General features: G+C 42.0%; 1 protein-coding gene across 1 annotated transcript in view; it reads right to left on the bottom strand.

Moving 5' to 3' along the window:
* ARHGEF38 (Rho guanine nucleotide exchange factor 38) overlaps nucleotides 1–23,872 on the bottom strand; it is a 120,509-nt gene that overhangs the window by 22,341 nt on the left and 74,296 nt on the right. The window contains exons 6-10 of the mRNA XM_070611813.1: nucleotides 19,731–19,748; nucleotides 10,912–11,111; nucleotides 7,879–8,012; nucleotides 3,342–3,446; nucleotides 1,360–1,482 (exon numbers count right to left, since the gene is read on the bottom strand). Coding sequence (XP_070467914.1) covers nucleotides 1,360–1,482; nucleotides 3,342–3,446; nucleotides 7,879–8,012; nucleotides 10,912–11,111; nucleotides 19,731–19,748 — 580 coding nt within the window. The remainder of the gene's footprint in view (nucleotides 1–1,359; nucleotides 1,483–3,341; nucleotides 3,447–7,878; nucleotides 8,013–10,911; nucleotides 11,112–19,730; nucleotides 19,749–23,872) is intronic.

Raw genomic sequence — 23,872 nt, forward strand, 5'->3', positions numbered from 1 at the left:
ATGAGTCCTTTGACTAAGCAGAGAATCTGCCTACTGAGATAAATTACTGTGTTTCCAACTTTCCTGGATTCCACAGGTAATGTCCACACAGTATGACAATACGATTACAGCATGTATATCCTGTGACATAAATTGATTCACCTGAACATAGGATCTGTGGGTGGAACAAATAAGGATCAGATTGTATTTTAGTATTTTGTTCTCTACAAAATGTGTAAATAAGCATCTCCCATGGTTAGACTAAAACAACGACTTTGCCTTTAGATAGATTTTTGAATTCTTAATATTTGATTTTTAAAAACAGTTTAATATACTTTATCCATAAAAAAAGTTACTTTTATATTGAACTTTCTGAGAGTTATTTTAATTTAGCTAATTTGTCATCTTGTAGTTTTATGCAAGGTAGAGAAGGATACCTTCTCTTTTCTTTCTGTCAACTTCTGGAGCATGCTCCATGAGAGAAGCTACACATGGTGCTCAACACATGTTTAAGCAAATAAATAAATTTACAGTCAGTAAATGTCATGACTTGAGATGGGGGGCGCCTCACTGAGATTTAGAGCGTCGTAGGCCAGGAGTGCAAAACACCCTCCACACAAGGGCCACTCGGTGCAGATCCTTCTGACCCAAAGCGCCAGCAGAAAACCGCCACTTTCAAGAGCCTTCGAGAGGATGAAGTCCATTCTAGCTCCTGTGTAATACCTGAAACAGTGCTGTGAAATAATTATACCTACGGAACACAGATACTGAATTAAAATTAGTATTACTTAGACTAATTTATCATCCAGATATTTTCTGGGCTCAAGCATGTTTTTATGATTCCAAAGCTATGGTTTATGATTCTGTACATTTTACAGAACTCTTAGAAAATAAATGTTTTGCCCATAGCAGAAGACATGACCTATGACTCTGCAAGGCCCTTTCCCAACAGGAAGGCTTTATTGTCCAGTGTATAGTGTGTTAACGGAAGTCACATCTTCAGGGGCGTCTTCGCTCCCCTTTTTAGGACTCTGGGCATCCCACAGGCTCCTTTAAGAAGATCATAGCTTTCCAAGTTGATAAGCCCCTGATAGATCACGTGCAGACAAGCTAAATGTGGATGTGAAAGCTGCGCAGACACCGCCTACCCCACAAACACACTCTGGGACCCTCTTAAGCTTTGATTATAGTCAAATCCTCACTAATCCACTTCAAAATATTTAATGATAAAAACAATCTCCTGTTTAAATCTGCTAATTTTGACCTTAGATTTGCTTTAGAGAATGTTTTACTTCTAACTCCAGAGAGATAAGTGAAAAGCAGCTTTACTTTTAACCCTACTGTTTAATTTGCATTTATCTGTGAATAAAAATAACTTACAAAGTCCTCACAGGGATTGGGGGCCTTACTTGGGGCCTCTGAGTGGCCCCTCTCCTCCTCGTCTTTGTCGCATGAAACCTCCTGGAGCGCCATTGCACTGTGCAGAGCCAAGGGCGTGGCATCCTGAAACCCAAGAACAGCGTTCTGAAGTCAGTACAAGTAAACGCATCCAAATGGGCACGTCGCCATCATAACCCTCCAGGACCAATGGCCAATCAGCTGTCTTGGAACAGTACCTCTCCTTACCCCCCACCGAGTCGCTTCCTCATACTGCTCTGGATGGCATCCTCTTCTCTTACGGGGTCCACCTTAAATTCCCTTGTTGGCCATTCTTCAGCATTCGTTCCTACAGGTCCCTTATTTATTATTTTTTAGTGAGGAAGAGTTGCCCTGAGCTGACATCCGTGCCCGTCTTCCTCTACTTTGTATGTGGTATGCTGCCACAGCTCGGTCGATGAGTGGAGTAGGTCCTCGTGCCCATCTGAACCTGGGAACCTGGGCTGCCTAAGCAGTAGGTGCCGAACTTTAAGCACTCTGCCACCGGCCAGCCCCATACAGATCCATTATTTAAAAAATCACTCCTCTTTGATTTATGTCTTCAGTTTTCCTTAGTGAATTTAATATTCTCTTTAAGAGAAGATGCTCACATTTTTGATGAATCAATTAGTGGAAATAGACTTTCCTGTAGATGTTTCTAAGAGACGTTTACTCCTGAAACATTTGTCAAGAACAGGGTTCCCATTGTCCCCTGGTTGTTACAACTAAGTTTTGGGTTTCTTTTCACAGAAGGCAGCGCTTTAGGAAGAAACTAGCAAACCTGATTGGAAAACCAGGCTTTGCATCAGCTAATAAACAAGGAAAGAAGGTGACATTGGTTACAGAACATAGGACCTTGCCCCCAAATCATTGCTCCTGTCGACTTCATCCTCTGTTGGTGTGACATTTCATCTAAGCACGCAAACATCTGCTTCCAAAAGCAGATATCCGAAAGAAATCTGGAAAATGGGACAGGGCCATTTAACTGACTGACATGTATCCCACAAGCTTTCTATGTTTCCTCGTTGTGACCGCTGTGGGGATGTTGTCAAGGACACTATGTCTTCTTTACGAGCTCCCTTAGAGGACGCTCCTGACTGGTCTTCCCACTGATATAATTACCCCACTCTCCAACTGGTTTGTCACGTCTGTGATTCTCAACAAGGGCAGGAAACATGCTAGGGGCCTGTGCTGTGTGGGTGCATCTGCATATGGTGTCATATTATTTTGTTAGAATTTATTTTCCTTTGTGTTGACTTTCCTCCAGGTACACCTACTTAAAGGGGAATTATCTAGGAATTTTGTTCAGGACTGTAGGGACATTCCAGATCACTGGTTATGGAAGATGTAGCAGTGCCCAGTTTGTCTTACAATTGTGTGGTCTCATGCCCTTTTTTGGGGTAGCCTACAGCTGAATTTGAGAACACACATAGGTTTTGTGTTTTCATAGTCATCATGTTATACACTTTTTACTGTTTAGCGTATCTCATATCATTTTCTGTCCACTTTTGATTGTCTTCTTTCTTTCAGTCCTGCTCTTAAATTTGCAAATATGTGTTTTAGGTACTGGAAAGAGATATGTTAGGATAATCAAATAAATGAAGAAAACTTCTGCCTCATCTGCAATTTTGCACTAATGAACTCATCTCTGTTATAAAAAAAAGCATGCTGATGGTCCAGCACGACGTGGCAGCTGTATGAGCAAATGTCCCTCAGTCTGGCAACTTGGACCGGAGGACGGATGGAGCCGGTGAGGGAACAAAGAATAAGACCTGAGTCCTTACACTGTCCTCCTTCACCAGCAGGGCGCAGCCTCCCAGATGCGATACAGAAGGCATCATCCTGTAAGTGAACCGTCAGTCAGTGTGACACACTTGCTCTCCGTAATGACTGTGGACGTGGACACCTGCCTGCAGAAACACTGAAAACCATTGTGTTTCACCTACCTGTACGTGTTGAAGACAGAGCGAGATGTTCTTCACACAATGCCTCACAGCCTTCTCTAAAGATCTAAACAACTTTTCTTCTCTGTTAAAGGTATTGTCTTTCACCTAAAATATAGATGAAATTATTTTTATAACTCAAACAAATCCAAAATTTAAAAACATATCATGGACCGTATGGGCCCGGCACATGACAGAAAGCTCCTGTTGAGAGGAAAATCTTCCCTGATGTGCTGTTTTAACAGGGTACCTTCCATGTGCCAGACACAGCACAGCTGATGCTCAATTAGGGTAGCAAAGCCACACAGTGCGGCTTAATCTCCTGTTCAGTTTTCACAGAGCCTCTCGTAATCTCGGTAGCTGTAGGATGTAAAACTCTTCTCTTCATATATTGTGTAAATGCCCCTAAATTATGTTACATTTGTGGGTTTATAAAATAATTAATAAAAATAAAATAAAATTTTGATTTATTGACTGGAATTTACTGTTTCACTGATATCACTCATCCCAATTTATTTCACAGTGGTTATTTAGAAAATACTCTTAGGTTCCCGGCTAAAGAAGTGTAGCAATTTTTTATCAACTCAAATTTGATAAAATAATATATAATCTCAGCAACAACAGTCCTTGTGTTAGGAAAACTCAGCAGAGTTAAGATCATGGTCATATGTGTTCAGTTATTTGCTGTTATCTTGCATGTCTACCTGTTAGCATTCAGAAGAATATGCTTTTATATGCCTGTGGCAGTTTCTAGAAGCACACTCTTATAACTGCTCTTAATGGTGACAAGTATTTCTCAGCAACTAAATGGCTACAAGAGAAGATCAGAACCAGCCTCACGCTGGCAAACTCTGTGTGGACATGCAAAGGTTTCTGGAATGTGGCATGTATTCTGAGCGTGGCACTGGGGAGAAAACACTGCCGCTCTCAGCTCACACGCCTGTTAGTTTAAAACGGTTGACCTTAGCGCTGAATGCATGGAACGTGGTGACTCTATTTTATTTTTAAATCCCTTAATACTGGTTATCTGGAGAGCTTTTGATTAAACAAGCGGCACAGTTCTCTGTAATCCACACAATTGAACAGCCTCTGCCTTAGGATCTCCAGGCTCTGACCCAGTTTGACGTATTTAACAGGATGCTAAGGCAGATTTTTTAAAACGCAGCTTTCAATGACCCATCACCAGCTATTCTATTTTGTGTATCTTGCTTGGGACTCAGATGCTTCTAAAGGAGCAGGTCCAAGGATCACATGATGAGAACTACCGCCCGGTTCTACTTCTCCATAGCCGCACCTCTCTCATGCTGCTCTATGACTCTGGACGATGATGCTGTCCCTCTTCTGTCTTGCAAAACCATGTTTATTTTTTAAAGACTTGCTCAACTGTCACCCCTTCCATGAATCCTACCTCCAATTCCTATTCTTTCCCCTGTAGAAAATTACTTGCTTCCTCTGATGTCCTCTCACAACGCTCGTTAATTACTTAAGGGATTCTCTCCACCGATGGATTGCAAGCACTTGGGATTAAGTAGTTTTGTCTTAGTAATAATAATAATAGCTAATATTTATCAAACACTAACTATGTTCCAGACACCCTGCTAAAACCTGTCTTCCATTCCTCGTCTTAATTCTGAAACAACCCTGTGGGGTAGGTGCTATAATTAATCTTACGAGCTCCCTTAGAGGACACTCCTGACTGGTCTTCCCACTGATATAATTACCCTGCTCTCTAACTGGTTTGTCACGTCCATGATTCTCAACAAGGGCAGGTAAATTTTAGAGATAAGGAAACAGGAGCTTCAGGAGATGTGGCCGAGGTTGCTGACATCCTTCTGTCATGCTCTGACTGAAGGATAGTCCGTAATTCTAGTTTAAGTTGGACACATGGCTGCCTTGCTAGAGACAACCCCCCAACCCCTAGCATTGCAGCTGGCTCTGCCCTTGTAACTGGTTTGGGCAAATAGGACGTGAGCAAGAGTAACGTGTTTCATCTCTGAGTCTTGGCCCTATACCATTGTTGTTGGGACTTGAATGAAGACATGGCAATGGCGTGGCTCCCATCAGCCAGATGAAGATGCATGTTTAGGGAACAGCACAGCACAAAGCTGGGGAGGACTGAGGGATGCGTGCAGCAGAGTCCGTCTGGATCATGTCTCAGGACTATTATGAGAGAGAGAGAGCAATAAATAACAATCCGACTTAAGCTACTATGGTTTTGGGTTTCTTTGTGAGAGACGCTTAGCCTTTACCCTAACTAATATAGGAAGTCAAAGAAACTTACCCATGTTAATAGGTGGGACCAGGATTCAAACCCAAGCTGTGTGAAATCAGACCTCTTTGTATTTACAATCTCCAGCACAGCGTCTGGTCCATAAGAGCTCAATGCATGTGTGATGAATTCAATAGCATCTTCCTCATGGGGAATAGTTTTATACCCTACTTCACCAAATATTTCACTGGAGCTGCTGACAAGTGCAAAATCGACTGATTTGAGATTTATCTCGTCTACAGTCCAGCCTATGCAGCTGATTTTCTGATTAACAGTGAAATGCTTCATTGCTGACAGGACATACTCTCAAAAGATTAAGGGGAAAATCTAATTAATACCCCCTCAGGCCACTTTGACTATAATTCACTTTTAGTCCACAATTGAAAAATATCAGAAGTTGATGATAAATGTGGTAAAGAATGTACCAGCTTCTACAAAAGCCTGCCTGGAATTAAGACCGCCTATTGTTCCTCAATAGAATTGTCCTGAGTCAGAAGCGACACCCCAAGGCGTAGGGAGAACTGCTCTCCCAACACTCACACCCGCCTCTTTTCGCACGAGTTCCCAACTCAATCTCGTGACTATGGTCTGGAGTTGAAATGTCTTGATTTTCCTGTCCTTGGTCTGTGACCACACACCATGAATGTCCCAAACTTCCCACATTACAGTTTCACGGTGAGAGGGGAGCCTGGAGTCACTGGCTACACGCAGTGGACCCAGGGAGCCTCTAGAGGATGTGAAGCAGTCAGCACAAGAGTGATGCAGGCACGCTGTCCAAGGCTGTCCCTGTTGGACATGGAATACATCATCCATCCACGTGGCAAGTAAGGAGCCTGCACGTTAACAGGTAAACACCAGCATAAGGCGACGATGCAAAATGCTGCTGCTGCTGCTGCTGATGATGGTGATGATAGTGACGGTGACGATGGTGACAGCCAACGTATACTGAGTGCTTACGCAGGGTGTTAGGTCCTTCCTTTATACACATCATCTCGTTTAACACTCACAGCCACTCCATGTGCTAGGTCCTAGTATAATCCCCAATTCACAGATGATTGAATTTAAGTTATGTGCCCAGAGACAAATACTTATTAAGTGACCGAGGAGAGGTTCAAACCCAGATCTGAATGACTTCAAAGACCTTGCTCTCCATTTCTGACTTGGGCGGACTCCTGCAGTGTGAGCACGTCCACGACTGGGAGACACCCAGTGAGGGTGTGAGGCGTTCAGAGGAGGGAGAAGCCGCATCTAGTGTAGGGGCCAGACAGCTGTGAAGCCTTAATGGAAGAAGGAAAAAGCCCACAGCGGCTACAGAGTGAGGTAGACGGGTCAAGGCTTCTAAAACCGGCACTGAACCTACACACAGTTGCTTCCAGGTCGCACCGACAATCTGAGTTACAGATGTTAACATGGTAAGTGATGAAAGCAGGCAAATGAGGAAAAAAAAAAGTACTAGACTATCTTAAGAACTGTCCTGCCTACTTTTGGTTACCACCTCAGGGCCACAAGCTTTCTGTCCTGTGATTCCCAAAGTGTGTTCCATTGATCACTGACTTCAAGGTCATTTAGCTGCTAAACACCTGGAGTCTTGGTAAAAATACAGACTTCTGGTTTGTACCTTGAACCAGGTAGAGCTCTGGAATCTGTCCTTTACCAGGTTCCTCGGGTAATTCTTACAGATGTTAAAGTTTGAGAGCCCTTGCTAATCCATCCATTATGTATTGGGGTGGAAATGAAAGTGGTTCCAGCCTGGCTGAACAGCTGACACAGAACAATTACCCAGTAATAGAATGTGCATCCAGGCAGTGGAGGGAGGGAGGGATGAGGGGCAGGAAAACTCACACAAAGGGATGCCCCTAAACACTTTTCTTCATAGGTGAAATAAAGATAAGATGAGCATCAAAGGAACCCCAGAGGAAAGTGAGGTTTTAAAAGCAGAGGTAAGACAGGGGTGGAAGAAGGGCATCGCCTTGGTGAGCTTGTGTGCTGGTTGGTGGTGAGCGTCAGGGCTCCTGGCATCCCTTGTTGACCCCTGTCCTTATGACCTTATCTCTCCTTTGTCTGTTTCCTGAGGTGAAGCGCCACAGCCAAGATAGAGTCAACACCACCCCACTCCGTTCCCCAAACGAGAGACAGAGGGGAACAGCACCGGGCAATCACTTTGATTCTCAGCATTCTAAAAATAGCTCTGATAACAACAAAACAAAACTGCACAAAATGTCAGCATCGTGTCCCCCAGGAAAGTGTATGTGGCCCAAGGAGAAAAATTACCTGTGATTCTCCTCTTGTCAGAATCTTTAGATGATTTGTCACTCTTTTTGATTTCTTGCTAATTGAATGAATATTTAGTTTAGACAATTTGTCTTTGAGTGATTCGTCCTCATCATTCTTCTTGTATTTTAGAACTGGAACAGAAGAACGCAATGACATATCTGAACACGTGCAGCATAGAAAGTGTGTTTCATCCAGAGTATTCAAGATCAATATTTGTAATTAGGATCAAAATCGATGTGACTTTTGGCCCTCTGTTGCAGGTGCAATATGCTCCAGCCCACTGCCCCCAGCCGCCCACCTGCAGGAGCTCAGCTGTCCCAGGGTTTGAGCTCCTCCGAGCCTGAGGTTCATTTACCTCCCACGTCAAAGAAATCACTGACACCAGAAACAAAAGCTCTTTCTCTCTTCTCAGATGATACATTTACCATCTGGGGTCTCTAGAACGAAGCATCAAGACCTAACTGATGAAAAGACAACTGTGTCCCACGTGACGAGACTTCAGATCTCTCCACCTGCTGAGAGATTTGGGGTAAGTCGAGTCACCTCTCTGAACTTTACTCTTTTATCTTTAAAATTATTTTCACCTCTCATATTGTTCAAAATGTTAAATATTCCTGACATTCAGTTTTGGTAAGGGTGTGGAGAGATGAGCAATCTCATACACTGTTGACAAAGATAAAACCATGCAGTTTTTGTAGAGAAAAACTTGGCAGAATCTTATAAAAATGACATTATTCACATTATCATGACATATCATCATATGCCAGCATGTCCATGCAGGAAAATCTCTTTTCGTAATCAAATGCACGAAGTTTTGTTTGCTGCAGCATTTTTTCTAACAGCAAAATGTTGGAAACCATTCAAAGTTCATCCACAGAGGAATAGGTCAATAAATTGGGACACATTCATTATGGAATACTATGGAACCACTCAAAAGAAGGCCCCATTGACTGGAGGAACGTTCATGGCGTGGGATTGACTTCAAAGGACAACGGCTAACTTAGTCCAGTGCGTGTTGCAGGAAGGAAGGGAAGAAGGAGAGGGGGAGAGAGAGAGAGAAAGTGGAAACAGACGTAGAAAGTCTGCAGAAAACAATAAAGGTTAGCTATGCAAACTGGAATCAGGGGAGACGAAAAAACTTTCTCTTTAGAACTTTGAAATGGTTTAAGGAAACAGGAAAGTAAAAAGAATAATGTAACAGCCATTATCCATCTCCTGGCTTTGTCAAATCTTAACATTTTGCCTTGTTTCCAATCTTTCTATTTTTTTAAAAAAAATCACATAACAGTTGAAGCTTCTCTGATCCTCTTCTCTGATCCCTAAAGGAAATTGTCATCCTAAATAATGGGTTTTATTTTATCTGTAACTATTTTTATGCCTTTACTGTGTGTGTATGTAGCCATATAGTACATAGTATTATTTTGAATGTTTTCAATCTTTATAAAAATGGTACCATATTGCATATATTCTTCTGTCACTCACTAATTTACCTTCTAAAATACTCAACATTGTGTTTTTGAGATTTATCCAATTGATACATGTACTTTAATTAACTTTTATGTTCTCGTGGTATCATAGTGTATAACAGTTTGTGCGTTATCTGAATAAATATGTAAGTCATTTTCTTTTCTTTTGTTGCTATTAGGAACAATGCTAGTTACTAGTATGTCTCTCCATGAACATTCGGACAGGAGTTTCTCAAATATCTAGAAATTGGTTTTCTGGGTCTCGGGTGTGTACATCTTTAGCTTTACTAGATGCTGTCAAATTCTTCTCCCAAGTGGTGATTCTGGCTCACACTCTCACCTGCAGGCTGAGATTCAGTGCTTAACGAACGTTACCCTTTAAGCATCCTTTTGCCAATTTGACAGACTGGGACTGGTATGCCATTGTGATTTTAACTTGCATTCCACAGATTTCTAGTGAAGCTTAGCATTTAAAAACTTATTGGTCTTTCTGTGAATTGCTTTTTCTTGATTATGATTATTGACCACTTTGTATTGACTGCTTTTATTACTGATTTGCTATCAACAATCGTACATTCTGGACAGAGACCTTCTGTCCGGGCTGGGGCTGTCCTTTCCTTGTTTCGGGCACCTTGTGCTCTACAACTGCCTTTCTACTCCCTGCCCTTCTTTATAATTTTAATTTATTAACACAGATACATACGATGTTTTGAATTAAAAAATTAGAAAATAAAAACAATAAAAATAAATGAAGTGGTTGGACCAGTTAGCCCCCAAGTCCTCCCATTGCTTTAATGTGGAATTGTGGCTCAGAGCACAGAGGGAGGACGCAGGGCGCAGAGGGAGGACTCAGGGCACAGAGGGAGGACGCAGGGCGCAGAGGGAGGACCCAGGGCACAGAGGAGGACACAGACCACAGAGGGAGGACCATGCCCCACCCCGTGCATTACTGCATCCAGATGGTTGGAGCCCTGTAGCTGTGCCTCCTATTTTGAAACCTACATTCTACTTCAGATGCAAATTTTACATCTTAGGTAATAAGTCGTTAACAGTAATTTCTTAATTTAAGAAAGAAATATATTCGCTCCCTTCAGTCAAGCAAATAATGCCAAAAAACATCTCCATTCTTTGAACCAGATGAGCCTGATGTGTTAGCTGGGCCCCCTCCCCTGGATCTGCCCCTTTCGCCACCGCTTATCGGCTCTGGTTCCCACGGCTCAAGCTACCTGGCCTTGCCACATCTCCTTACCACACACACCGCAGAGACAGGAGGGCCATATGCTGTGGGTATCTTCAGCCCATAATCCATCACCGGCATGCAGTGGTCAAAAGAGGTAGAGTAAAGGACTGTTTGATTAAAAGCTGTCATTTCTTGTGTGTCATGGTCCTCTCTGAACCCAGCTGGCGGGGCAAAATCACACTCTCCTCCTTAGCCTCTAACTCCAGCTATCTAGTGATCATAATCCCTGCCACGACCATAATTACTTAGACCTTCCGATTCTCAGAAACATAAACAGAACACTCCAAAAGCGGAAAACACCCAATTCGTCGTATGTCTTCTTACCTAAATCTTTCCGTCTTTTCAGTTCGTTGATGTTTACGTTAATGTCCCTCACCGCAGCAAAGGCGTCCTCCAGCGCTCGGAAGTCCGGGTGGCAGGGCGGGGTGGAGTTCCGAAGCTCGCACAGCAGGAGCGGGTATTTCATCACACGCTGGATGGGTTTGATCATCAGAGAGCCCATGTCCAGTAAGTTTGGTTTGCCTCTACGATAGAGTAAATAAATCAGTTTCATAAACGTTTGTCTTATTAACTCCTTTTCATTTTTGTGATCTTTTATGATAAATCCTGAAACTGTTTTTCCCTCCATTTGGTGATGTACGATTTCTAGATGAAAGCTGGAGCAAGGGGTGACCGAAAGAAGCAAGGCTAAAAGATCTGGCTGCTAAACAGAACCTGGAGGAAGACAAATGACTGTCTGTCCGCAGAAAGGATGGAGCATGATTGCCATCCACGTTCCACTTACAGCGTTTTAAATAACAGTCTTTATAATAATAGTAGGAAACAATTTCAGAATACTTTTTTCCATGACAACCAAGAAAAATGCGTTTGCTTGATGGTTTTTGTGATTATTAGTGAGGAAAATAAAATCATTATTTAAAATCTAAAAGATGACTTGCTAAGTGTTGTCAAAAGAAGGCATTGTCTTCTCTCTTCTACCAAACTGAGAAGTTGCATTGATGTTTCAGAAGTTCTATCACAGTCCCCAAAGAGATTTATAATAAATGCAACAGTTCTGTAAATATTACGAACACCGTCACTATCACTAAACATCGCTGCTACACAGTGACTTTCCATGTGGAGTTCTTCTCAGCCAACAGATCTTTAAATGGCTCCACAAAAGTGAGCACTCACACCTGACTCTTCCGTTAGGAGTGTCTGAGACGACAATAGGGCCATTCCAAATGGAAGTGAAGAAGCTACAAGCATGGTCACGCCATTGTCCAACCCACTGCCATTCATTTTTCAGCCAGAAGGCAGTGGTTTCCAAAGTCTCTTTATGCAAAGAGGCAAATAAAGGGAGCTGTATACGGGACATGGATGAAACCGTGTGCCAGGTCCCTTCTGGTGGACAGATGTACTCATTTGTTTTCCTTTAGGTTTCTATTTAGTAGACAGAGGACACAGACACTGTTTTCCAATCCTGATAGGTGGATTTTCCATTCTTCAATTATTATGTTTTAAGTACTAATATGGACAGACAACAGACAACATAATTGGCATAGTGAAATGAGTCTAAAAAATGTTGAACAATATTAGAAAGGTTGCATCATTAAAGAAGGTCTGAAGGTGCCTTAGGAGACCCACTCATTGAACTCCTCATTTGATAAATGAGAACTAAGGACTGTCACATGCAAGTGCACACACGCGTGCAGACACACTCACGCACACCAACCACTCTCCGTCACATCGCCCCATTTTATTTTCACCAAAGCCCTTATCACTATCTGCGATCATCTTGTTTCTCTATTTACTAGTTTGTGCTCAGTTTCTCTGCCACCACTATATCCCTGGTGTGACATACAGTGTTCTCTCAATGAATATTTGCAGACTGAAGTGGTGGATTTCTCAAATTTTCTGTAATGTGCTTTTCACGTTGAACTTTTTTTCCAAAAAAATTGTGTGATGGTCCTGAAGAAATGACTGAGGAATTTTATCCATGTTGAGAAAATGATGATACCATAACAGACACAAAGACTGAAGCAAACTAAAAAGCAACAACTTTTTTTGAGGAAAATCAAAATAAATATTAAGGATTTGCAAGGGAGTGAAGAGTTGCTTCCATATGATTTATCTTATGCTTCCTACCCATTTGCACGAAATCTATTAAGGAAGGGAGCTAAGGACAGGGTGTCACAGAGGGAACGAGGAAGAGAGATGTTACTGGTTTCCAAGAGGACTGGGTGAAGTGGATGGGAAAAATGTAAATCTATTATGAATGCTGAAAAAATAAAAAATAAAAACATAGTTTCTAGCTGGTGATGTATGAACAGCAGAGCCTTTGAATAAAAAGGACAGCATTTTCTTATCTATTTTAAGCAGAGTTTCTTTAACAATACAACAGGTTAGATACTTAAGTGGGAAAACATTCCCTTAAGTAAAAACAAATCAGGAATATGGAAGGTATTAAGCTGAATAGTAGAAATCTTATTATCTTGATGAATAAGATCAGAATTCCTTCTGAGTTTTTTCCTCTGACTATTGCCAAATATTAGTTTATTTGATCTTCTAAAAATCACTGAAAATACCATCAAAATAGAAATATAATCAAACAATTCAACCAAAGAGAATTTTTTTTTGAGGAAGATTAGCCCTGAGCTAACATCCGTGCCCATCTTCCTACATTTTTTATATGTGGGACGCCTACCACAGCATGGCTTGCCAAGTGGTGCCATGACTGCACCCGGGATCAGAACCAGCGAACCCCGGGCTGCCAGAGTGGAATGTGCACTTAACTGCTGTGCCACCGGGCTGGCCCCCAAAAAGAACAATTTTAATAAGATAGTTTATTAGTGTGGTCTATTGTTATACACATATTTTTTATTTTTAATTACAAAACAATCCCCAGATATATTAAAGGATGTACTTGTACCTTTGAGCTGCTTCCTTTCTTCCTTGTCAAGATCTGCCAAACAACCAACCAAGCCCTATAGTTGTATCCACATCTCATTATTACTTCTCTCCCAGCTCTCTGTGGCATCCAGGTTCTATGCTCTCTGTTTTATGTTTCAATGACGATAATAATTATAAATGATTACTGCTTCTCTTGAAAGAGTCACCAATGCAAATATTAAAAATGGCTTTCTCAAAAACGAGAGATCTCCCAGACAGTTTTGTCTTCAGACATGCACTTTGGACAGTCGCCAAGTGATGAGCATGATGTTCTGACGCCTGCATCACACAGAAGCAATACGGCAGGAAAGATAGAGGGTGTGTGATAAGATGACTGCACCGCAGGCATTCCGTGCCCAAGGCGGCCCCCACCTAACCCCTCCCAGTAGGATGAAGTCCTGATGCCTGTGAGGTGGAGCAGTCCTATATGCGATGTGACCCAGCTCAGCCAGCAGCCAGTTATCACAGGCCTCCCAGACAGAAAGCAACCAAATGTGTAACAATTCCCCACGCACATTGGCTGAACGCTGAGGTAGTTATTAATCTGTAATTCTGTTTCATCTGTCTCTGTCTTATCGTGCGAATACTCTGGCAAGTATTTAGTGCCATAAGTAGCCATAAGTAGCTACATGAATCTCATTACAATTATTGCTGGGACTTTACAAAGTCAAGTAAGCACAGCTGGGTTTGTTTTAGCAGCATCAGCTTTGCTATAAAGAGCTTCATATCCAATACAAGAGAACAGTTGCACGATGAAAACAAAAATGATGTTTAAACCATGAAAAACTATGGTGGAAAACAGAAAAAATCACTATTGACCACTGAGGTATATCTGTATTTCTTAATTAGAGGGAGAAAATGAGACAAAGGAAAAATAATCAGGTAACCATGGCTTTTCCTATATTTTATGACCACAAGTATCCTAAATTTAATATTTATTTTACAATAATCACAAACCATCTAGATTATTATCGAATTTTTTTATTTATTATTTTTTAAAGGCAACTTAAGTCAATTTTAGAAGAAACTATATTACTACACAAATAATAAAGTGGCATTTGCCATAAATAAAAAACAGTTGTGAAAATAAATACAGAACTATTAACAAATTTTAGAAGGTGTAAAGAAGGTGAATGAATGGTAATTGATAGAGCAGACGAGAGAAAATCAATAATATGGAGAGGCAATAATTTAGTCATTCCTCCAAAGTTCATTAATTGGCATCCTTGAGAATCTACGGAAGTGGAGAGAGAAGGAGACGAGGATAGAATAAGGAGGGCTAGTTGAAAACCTGCTTAAGAAACAACTCAATTCTCAGAATGCTATACAAATGAGGGAGATCACTGGGGGAACTGAGAAAGAGCTCTTGGGGTTTAAAAGGATAGCAGCAGAAATACAAACTCATTAGTGTTGGAGAAAATGTTCAGGAACTTTCCAGGGAGAAGAGCAAAAGTACAAAGGTATAGAAAATAGAAGAAAATTAGAGCTCTGGTCTAGGAGGCCCAATATCTAAATAACAGGAGTCCCAGAAAGAGGACAGAGCCCATACGGGAGAAGTTATCAGTGAGATAACCCAAGAGAATGATGGTTCGGGTTGAAAGAACTTGCTGAGTATTCAGCACAATGGATGAAACGGATTCACAGCTTGGAGTTAAAAAACTTCAGACTATTGGGGTCAAAGAGAAGATCCTACAATCCTTCAGAGAAACATATAAACAAACAGGTACCAACAAACGATTAGGAATCAGGAAAAGCTTCAGATTTCTTGTAGCAACATGGAAAGCTAGAAAACAACAAAGAATGACCTTCAAATTCTGAAGATGAATGATTTTCAATTTAGAATTCTATGCCCAAACTATAAATCACGTGTGAGGGTAAAATCAAGGTATTTTGGATATAAAAGTTATTTAAGTTTTACTTCTATGCATTCTTTGATAAATAGAGGAAACTATTGAAGGATATACTCTACTAAAAACAGGGAAGAGGCAAAGAGCATCTCCAGGACGTTGGAGAGGAGAGCCACCAGTCCAAACTCAACGCGTCAGAGGCTGTGGGAGAGGCTTTTTAAGGAGATGGAGTTGATGGCATACATAATGGATCGGGTTGTCTTGAGAGATGACTTGCCTAACTGGTCGTGAGTTTGGTATTAATGATTAGTACAAGGAAAATGAAAAAAGAAAAAGGCAACACTTAACTCCCAGGAAAATAAGCAGTTTATCCCAAGGTTTAGCTCTGAAAAGAAATTTACTCAGACATAATAATTCAAACACTGTTATTGCTCTAATACAAATTACAATGTAACTACAAAGGGAGAATGGAGAGATGGGAAGGACCTGTGTGTGTGTGTGTGTGTGTGTGTGTGTGTGTAGTGGAGACGGGGCAGGGAAAAGAGATAAATTCTTCTCTTCCACAGGGGGAAGTCAATAAATAGTGCCTATAAAAGAAAAGCCATTCATGTTTAGAGTCATGAGGATAAATATCAAAATATTCAACTAAAAGATGTGAAAATGGTTGTGTCTGGTAAGAAGCATTTAGCGGCAGGTAGGAGAAGGGGGGAGTACTGTTTTCCTTAACAAATCCTGTAGAACTATTCGGCTCTTTAAACTGTGAGTACATATAATTTCAACAGAAAAAGAAAGTTTTAAAAAAAAGGAAACATGCAAGAATATTCAGGAAAATTCTGAAAAGGAAGAGTGCTGAGCTGGAATTAGTTGTACTTGATATTAAAATATATTATAAAGGTGCAAAAATGAAAGCAGTTTGGTGTGGGTCCTTACACAGACAGATGAGTAGCACAAAATAGGAAATCAAAAAATAAATGCAAGTAGTTATGGAGATTAAGTAAATACGGTAAATATGACATTCCTACTCAGTGGACAAAATGGATTATATAATATCAGTGTTGTGATAATTAGCTGTCATATAGAAAAAATAATAAAAATGGATTCCTGCATCACTCTTTATACCAAAATAATTTTTAGATAGATCAAAGGTTTAAATGTTAAAAGTGATGCTATACAAGAACTTGAAGAAAACATGGGATTACACTTTAAAACAATCTTGGATTTTCTAGGCAAGACACAAAATCCAAAAACCACAGTAGAAAAAATGGTAAATCTATTTAAAAATTTAGCTCTGTAAAACTGTACAGATAAAAACAAAAACAGAAGCTAAAGTATGCTAAACCAAATGATAAGCTGGAAAAAATTATTTATAGCACATAAGACATAAAAAGGGTCAATACACTTGCTAATTAAAGAGCTGTTATTAATCTATTAAAAAGAGATGATCATCTCAATAAAAGAGAACAATCATTTAAAAAGACAATTCATTAAAGGTGAAATCCAAATGGTTAAACATACTTGAAAAAGCTCAAGATCATTATTAATGAAAATTAAAACAATACAATACTACCTTTGGCCTATTACATTGCACAAGTAGTAAAGATATAAATATTAATTGTATCTAGTGCTGGCAAGAAGTAGATAAATGGATGACTCACATGTTGGCCATAGGAATATAAATTAGTTCAACTTTCCTTAAATTTCTGGGCAATAAGTATCAAAAGCCCTTTGATCTAGCAATTCCACTTTTAGAAATTCATCCCAAGAAAATCAAATTATTGCACAAAGATCATGTATAAGAATGAACACATAAAAAAAAGAATAAACACATAACATCAATCTTTACAAGACAGACACAATTCAAGTATCTGTCAGGTGTGGTAAACTCACTTATGCTATCTATATCAGATGGAATATTATGCAGTCATAGAGCGATGGGGATTTATAATTACTGACAGAGAAAGAAGCCCACGATGTTTTGATGAATGAGAAAGCGAGAAGCCATACAGGAAATACAGAGCGGTCGTATTTCAGGCATATGTGCGTGTGGAGGAAAGTTGCGGTGAAGTGAGGGACCCCTGAGCTACAGCAGTCAGCTCTGCACCGTGACTATGGATGTCTTTACCATCCCTATTTTGATATTCTATATTTTGTAGTGTTTCTTCAACAATTTTAACAATACAAAGCTTAAGAAAAGAGACAATAAGTTATAACATTTGAGATTAATAGAAACTCTGAGATCCAAAGGTTGGAATAGCTGATCAGGCAGAGAGCACATAGAGAACATTGCAAAAACGTGGAGACCCAGCACTGCGTTTCTGGAGACTGCTGAATTGAGAACAGGTATGTTTCTCCTGCTTTAGAACCCGGGACTGTCTCAGATGCTTTTATGGGGGCTCTTTGCTGGGGCATCTACGATTCTTGTCTCTTTAATACTGTCTTTGATGTTTGCATAAGATTATAAGTAATCCAAAGTAAACATTTTAGAAGGTATAAATATCTTTGCATTTCTTTGTATTTTTTAAAATGTAGATTGAAATAAAAAGAAAAAACAGGCAATTTTTGTTTCCATAAGTAAGGGATTATTTTAAGCCATTTAAAAACCCCCGCCTCCTAAGTGCACTCTTGGCGCCCGCACTCCTGGCCTTGGCTGCGGGGGCGTCCTGCACTGACGCGGCCTGTCACCCCTTGTCACCCCTCATGCAGCAGCGCGCGCCCGCTGACCCGCGAGAGAACCGCAGGAAAGCACCTCGCGGAGAACGCGGCTGACGGCCCCAGGCACGCGCTGCGCGGCGCTTCTTTCAGTCCTGCGTGGACGAGGCTCGGGCGCACGCAGCCCGCTCAGCCACAGCGGGATCGCCGCGGCGCCAGCCAATTTCCTGCGAGGATCCGGCGGGACGTGCTGCGTGCTGAGCTCTGTCTGCAGGGGCCTGTGCGCGCGGGCTGGGGTGGCGGACCCTCATGCTCCCCAGTCGCGCTCTCCCTAGCGGTCTGCTGGTTATAGAGGCCTAAGCTTTAGGAAAGGAAAGCTAAGCAGCGTCTGCAGGCAGGCAGTGCTTCTCCACGCTCCCAGCCCCGTGCATCCGCAGTCCCAGGCGCGCGGCAGGGCCCAGGCTGTGTGAGCAGCAGTGCCCCACAGCCCCATCGACTGCGGCCGGGAGAAGCCGGGAGCCCTCCTCTCGCGCAACCAATTCGGATCCAACCATCTCAGAGCTGCGAACTCGCTGAACGAGCCTACTCGCTTCTGTTTGTACTATAGGATATGTTTTTCCACTTGAAAGAAAAGACTTGTAAAGTGAGCAAACTGCGTGCTCGTTGGGGTGTCAAAAGCTGACTTGTGGGCTTGCCTGGAGGGCAAAGCCTTAGTCTCCGGGGGTCCTGTACCCGCGCCCGCTTCATCCACCTCACTTCTGGAATTCTCTCCTCATGGTTGTTCTGCACCAAAGCATGAACAACAGCTATTCACAGCTTGCATTAATATAATTTTCATTCTGTAAATTTCGTATTTCTTGATGTAAAGTTTCAGGAGTTTAGAACACAAGTTACACACACACACACACACACAAGCAGACACACGCACGCACACACACACACACACACACACGGACTAGGAACTCAGGACCTTGGAGAGTTGCTGACCTTGCTAAGCCAAACATGAGCTTCTTGAAGTCCTGGTAAATTTGACTGCGTATTTAAGCCGGTATCCTCCCTTCAGTGCTAGTCAGCTAGACAGGTTTCTCTCCTATAAAAATAGACATCCTCCAAGGTGTGTGCGTGTGTGTGGCTTTTATGATAATTTCTGTATTGTCCTAGTGACTATTTCATCTTAATATTTCATTTCCCTGCTATGTATGTGTGTATGATTTTTTTCCCTGTAAATCATGCAAGAGTCCAAATTAGGAGAAACCCAATATTTTATCATAATGTGTGAGGAATATTTCCTTTTGTACATTAATCTATTGAAACTTCAAAAACATTATGGTATTAATCTGAGACTTTTTAAGGCTAATGTTCTTAGGAAGAGGTGCTTTTGGACACATCAAGATTCGTAAACATATGTGTGATGAGCAGCTCTGAAGAGTTCCGGCACCAGCAACCTTGTGATTTAAGTCAATTACACCACAGGATTCTTCTAAGAAGTTTCCTAAAGTACATATGGTAGTAATTTAATAAGCAAGATCATCTGAGACAAATTGGAAACAAATGTACCAATAATGTCTAGGGTAAGTGTCTTTGAAATCTTGAGATTTATTAAAAGCAATAAACATAACTGTAAAAACTAAAAATTCTGACTTGCACAGAAATATTCAACAGTTTTTCTCCATTATTTTTACTTTTGATTTCTATTATAAAAACAAAAGTACTTACTCTTGCATGTATATTTTCCTGTAAGAGAAGGGAAAAAAGGTAAATTCATGTAAATCCACATATTTGAGACAATATACAAACATTATAAAACTTTAAAATTTTTATTGCATAAAATAAATAAGTCATTTTCATGAATGTTTTATACAATTGGTCTCATTATTTTATTTTTAAATTTTATTTATTTATTTATTTTTTGCTGAGGAAGATTAGCCCTGCGCTAACATCTGTGCCCATCTTCCTCTACTTTGCATGTGGGTCACTACCACAGCATGGCTGATGAGTAGTGTAGGTTCATGACCAGGATCCAAACGTGCAAGTCCAGGCCACCAAAGTGGAGGGCACCAAACTTAATCACTACCCCAGGGGCCAGCCCTAGAATTGATCTCATTATTTTATAATCATGTCCCTAAAATTTTATTTTACTTTATATACCCTTCATGTTTCACACTTTATATCAGGTTAAAAATGTTGATTCCAATTGTAGTTAGTAAAATGTGATCATTTGAAAATGGACTTAAATGTCAATTTTTATTTATGTTATGAAAAAAGGAATATTCAACATAGTAATAGGAGAAACTGAGGTTACAAGATTACAAAGGAAAATATAATCGACTTGCAGAACTGCTGCCAAGTGCTCTGTAATATCACTGCGTGTGCACAGTGTTACAAGATTATAATCAATTCACGGGTCCAATGAGATGAATCTCACAAAAACTTTCACCAGGCTTCACCGGCTTTTGTGGCTTCCATTTTGATCAAGTGAAACTGAAGTCCTCCCATTGGCCTCTCCCCCCATCTTCTCCTCCTCCTCCCATCTCCCATCTCCTCCTCCTCTCCCCCATCTCCTCCTCCTCCTCTCCCCCATCTCCTCCTCCTCCTCTCCCCCATCTCCTCCTCCTCCTCTCCCACATCTCCTCCTCCTCCTCTCCCCATCTCCTCCTCCTCTCCCCATCTCCTCCTCCTCTCCCCTATCTCCTCCTCCTCCTCTCCCCCATCTCCTCCTCCTCTCCCCATCTTCTCCTCCTCTCCCCCATCTCCTCCTCCTCCTCTCCCCCATCTCCTCCTCCTCTCCCCATCTTCTCCTCCTCTCCCCCATCTCCTCCTCCTCCTCTCCCCCATCTCCTCCTCCTCCTCTCCCCCATCTCCTCCTCCTCCTCTCCCACATCTCCTCCTCCTCCTCTCCCACATCTCCTCCTCCTCCTCTCCCCCATCTCCTCCTCCTCCTCTCCCACATCTCCTCCTCCTCCTCTCCCACATCTCCTCCTCCTCCTCTCCCACATCTCCTCCTCCTCTCCCCATCTTCTCCTCCTCTCCCACATCTCCTCCTCCTCCTCTCCCACATCTCCTCCTCCTCCTCTCCCACATCTCCTCCTCCTCCTCTCCCCATCTCCTCCTCCTCTCCCCATCTTCTCCTCCTCTCCCCTATCTCCTCCTCCTCCTCCTCTCCCCATCTCCTCCTCCTCTCCCCATCTTCTCCTCCTCTCCCCTATCTCCTCCTCCTCCTCTCCCCATCTCCTCCTCCTCTCCCCATCTCCTCCTCCTCTCCCCATCTTCTCCTCCTCTCCCCTATCTCCTCCTCCTCCTCTCCCCATCTCCTCCTCCTCTCCCCCATCTCCTCCTCCTCCTCTTCCCATCTTCTCCTCCTCTCCCCTATCTCCTCCTCCTCCTCCTCTCCCCCATCTCCTCCTCCTCCTCTCCCCATCTTCTCCTCCTCTCCCCTATCTCCTCCTCCTCCTCTCCCCATCTCCTCCTCCTCTCCCCTATCTCCTCCTCCTCCTCTCCCCCATCTCCTCCTCCTCCTCTCCCCATCTCCTCCTCCTCTCCCCTATCTCCTCCTCCTTCTCCTCTACCCTATCTCCTCCTCCTCCTCCCATCTCCCATCTCCCCCCCTCCCTCCTCCTCCTCCCCTCCCCTAGTCTCAGGGGCCACACAGGCCTCCTGCTCTTGTGATTGCCACAGGCAGGCTCCCTGTGTTCTGGAGTTCTCTGCACTTGCTAGTCTGCCTGACGACCCCTCCTCCAGGAATCTGTGTAGCTACTCCTCACCTCCTTCAGACTTCTGCTCTGCTGTCCCTTCCCAGAGAAGCTTCCCTGACCGACCGCATTGTGCCCTGCCCACCCCCCGCCCCGTTCTCTTGATCCTCCTTCCCTGTCTGATTTCTCTCCAGGACACTGGGTCGCTGTCTAATATGCTGTATACTTATTCAGTTTATTGTCTACCTCTCTGCTCCCGCATCCCAAAGAGACGAGGATTTATACTTGCTTGTTCTCTGCTGTAGCCCCAGTAGCTGAAAAAGTGAGTGGCACATCGTAGTGGCACAAAACATATTTGCCAAATTCATCAATTAACAATAAAAATATGGGAACCAATCACATTAAATTTCAGGAATAAAGGAGATGGAAGTTTTTCTCTAAAAACCTCATGCGGTTATAGAGAAATAAAGTAATAACCTGTGTGAGTAACCTGATCGCCTTGACCTCTGGTTTCCAATCTTTTGGAATACAATGAATACTTTCAACGTAAAAAGCTTTGTGACCTCATCCCATAATAGTAGATGGTCGTTTCATGTTCAATTATTGAGAAGAAATTCAACGATAAATGCCTATGCTGAATTTCATAAATTTTAATGGACTTACTAAGTTATTCCCAGTGCTCAGTACATGTAGAAACAATGATGAACAGACGTGTAAAGCAATTAGTCCCTCACTTTTCAGACAGGTTATATGAATGTGTTCTTAGACACCCTGAATAACTATGTTCTGTTGAATCCAAGACGTCCTAGTTGGGAATCAATCAGAGAATTACAATGTTTAAACAAGCCGCAGCTGCCACAATTGTAGGCGCTGCCTAACTGCTGTTTGAAGGCTCCTCTGCGTCAGTGAGAGAAATGGCGCCACCACCAACGCTGCCCGATACGGCTTCCATCACTGGCTGTAAGTTCACGTTCTTTCCCCAGTCTCCGTCCCCTTCCTATGAGGAACTTATTTTCCGAGTATCCCCTGGGAATCACGGATCAGACAATGTTCGGGAGAAGTTGAATAAAAATAAAAGTGCAATTTTCTATGGAAACAAACAAGGGAACATTGTGATCATTTTGGAACCAAAGCACATACTCTGAAGTTGAAAGAAAAGATTGTTCTTGTAACTTCCAGAGAAGACACGGGAAATTTTTTTCTCTTTCTGTTTCATTTATTTCAATCAAATGAAACTTAAATACATATTATAACATTAATTAAACACTGTGTTTAAAGTAAGTATAACACTTTATGGAAGGAATCTGAGAGATTTTCCAACAGGGAAACCTGGTGCAAGAGCGGGGCTGTGGCACTGCATTATAATGCTCCTTTTTATTTGCTCATCATTTAAAAAAAATTTGCTTTTAGGCTAAAACTTTCTAGCAGTTAACCCCAGCCAAGGACAATTCGGGAAGGAGGAAGTTGAATTTTGTCCATTTGCCCATTTATGGGATAAAGTAACTTAATACATCCACCGCCACACTCCTGCCCTCATGGGCTCTTCATAATTTGACTCACAATTAACAGAAGCTTTCATGTGGCTATTCCTTAAGGATTATGGTCTTTGCTCAAACACGATGCCATACAACAAGGAACTGAAGGAATTTCCAGAAGAGATTTTAACTTTTTACTTGGACACTCCATTAGAATAATATTAAGAAATATAAAATGTGGTGAACAAATTGAAATCTATTCTTTTAGATTCTGCATTACAGGAGCCTTCAGCCCCATCTCTCTCCCTGCCCAGAGTGGAGATGCTGTCGCAGTAACATGAGCAGCCAACAGATGACTAGAAATTAGGAGTGTCCTCCTGAGGACGGTGGCCTTGGTTAGGAGGAAGAAAAATCTAGATAAGTTTATAACAACTGGCTATGAAGCTAGAAATGTTTCTTCCAGCTACTGAGAAAACTCAGAAAGCCCGAGTTTTGGAAAACTTGCTGATTTCCAATTTGTAGGCTGAGGATGCAGAGGTGGTATTGTGCTTCTGGACAGTTTTCGACTTTCCTTTCTTAAGGTCTCCAAACCCTCACATTACTGCCTAGATGGTATCTATGTTGTGAAGAAAGCCACTTGCTTCAGGGAGAGCAGCGGGAGGGCCCCACGGTCGTGATCGCTCCTTCTGGAGGG

The sequence above is a fragment of the Equus przewalskii genome, chromosome 2 (genome assembly GCF_037783145.1).
Source record: "Equus przewalskii isolate Varuska chromosome 2, EquPr2, whole genome shotgun sequence".
NCBI lineage: Eukaryota > Metazoa > Chordata > Mammalia > Perissodactyla > Equidae > Equus > Equus przewalskii.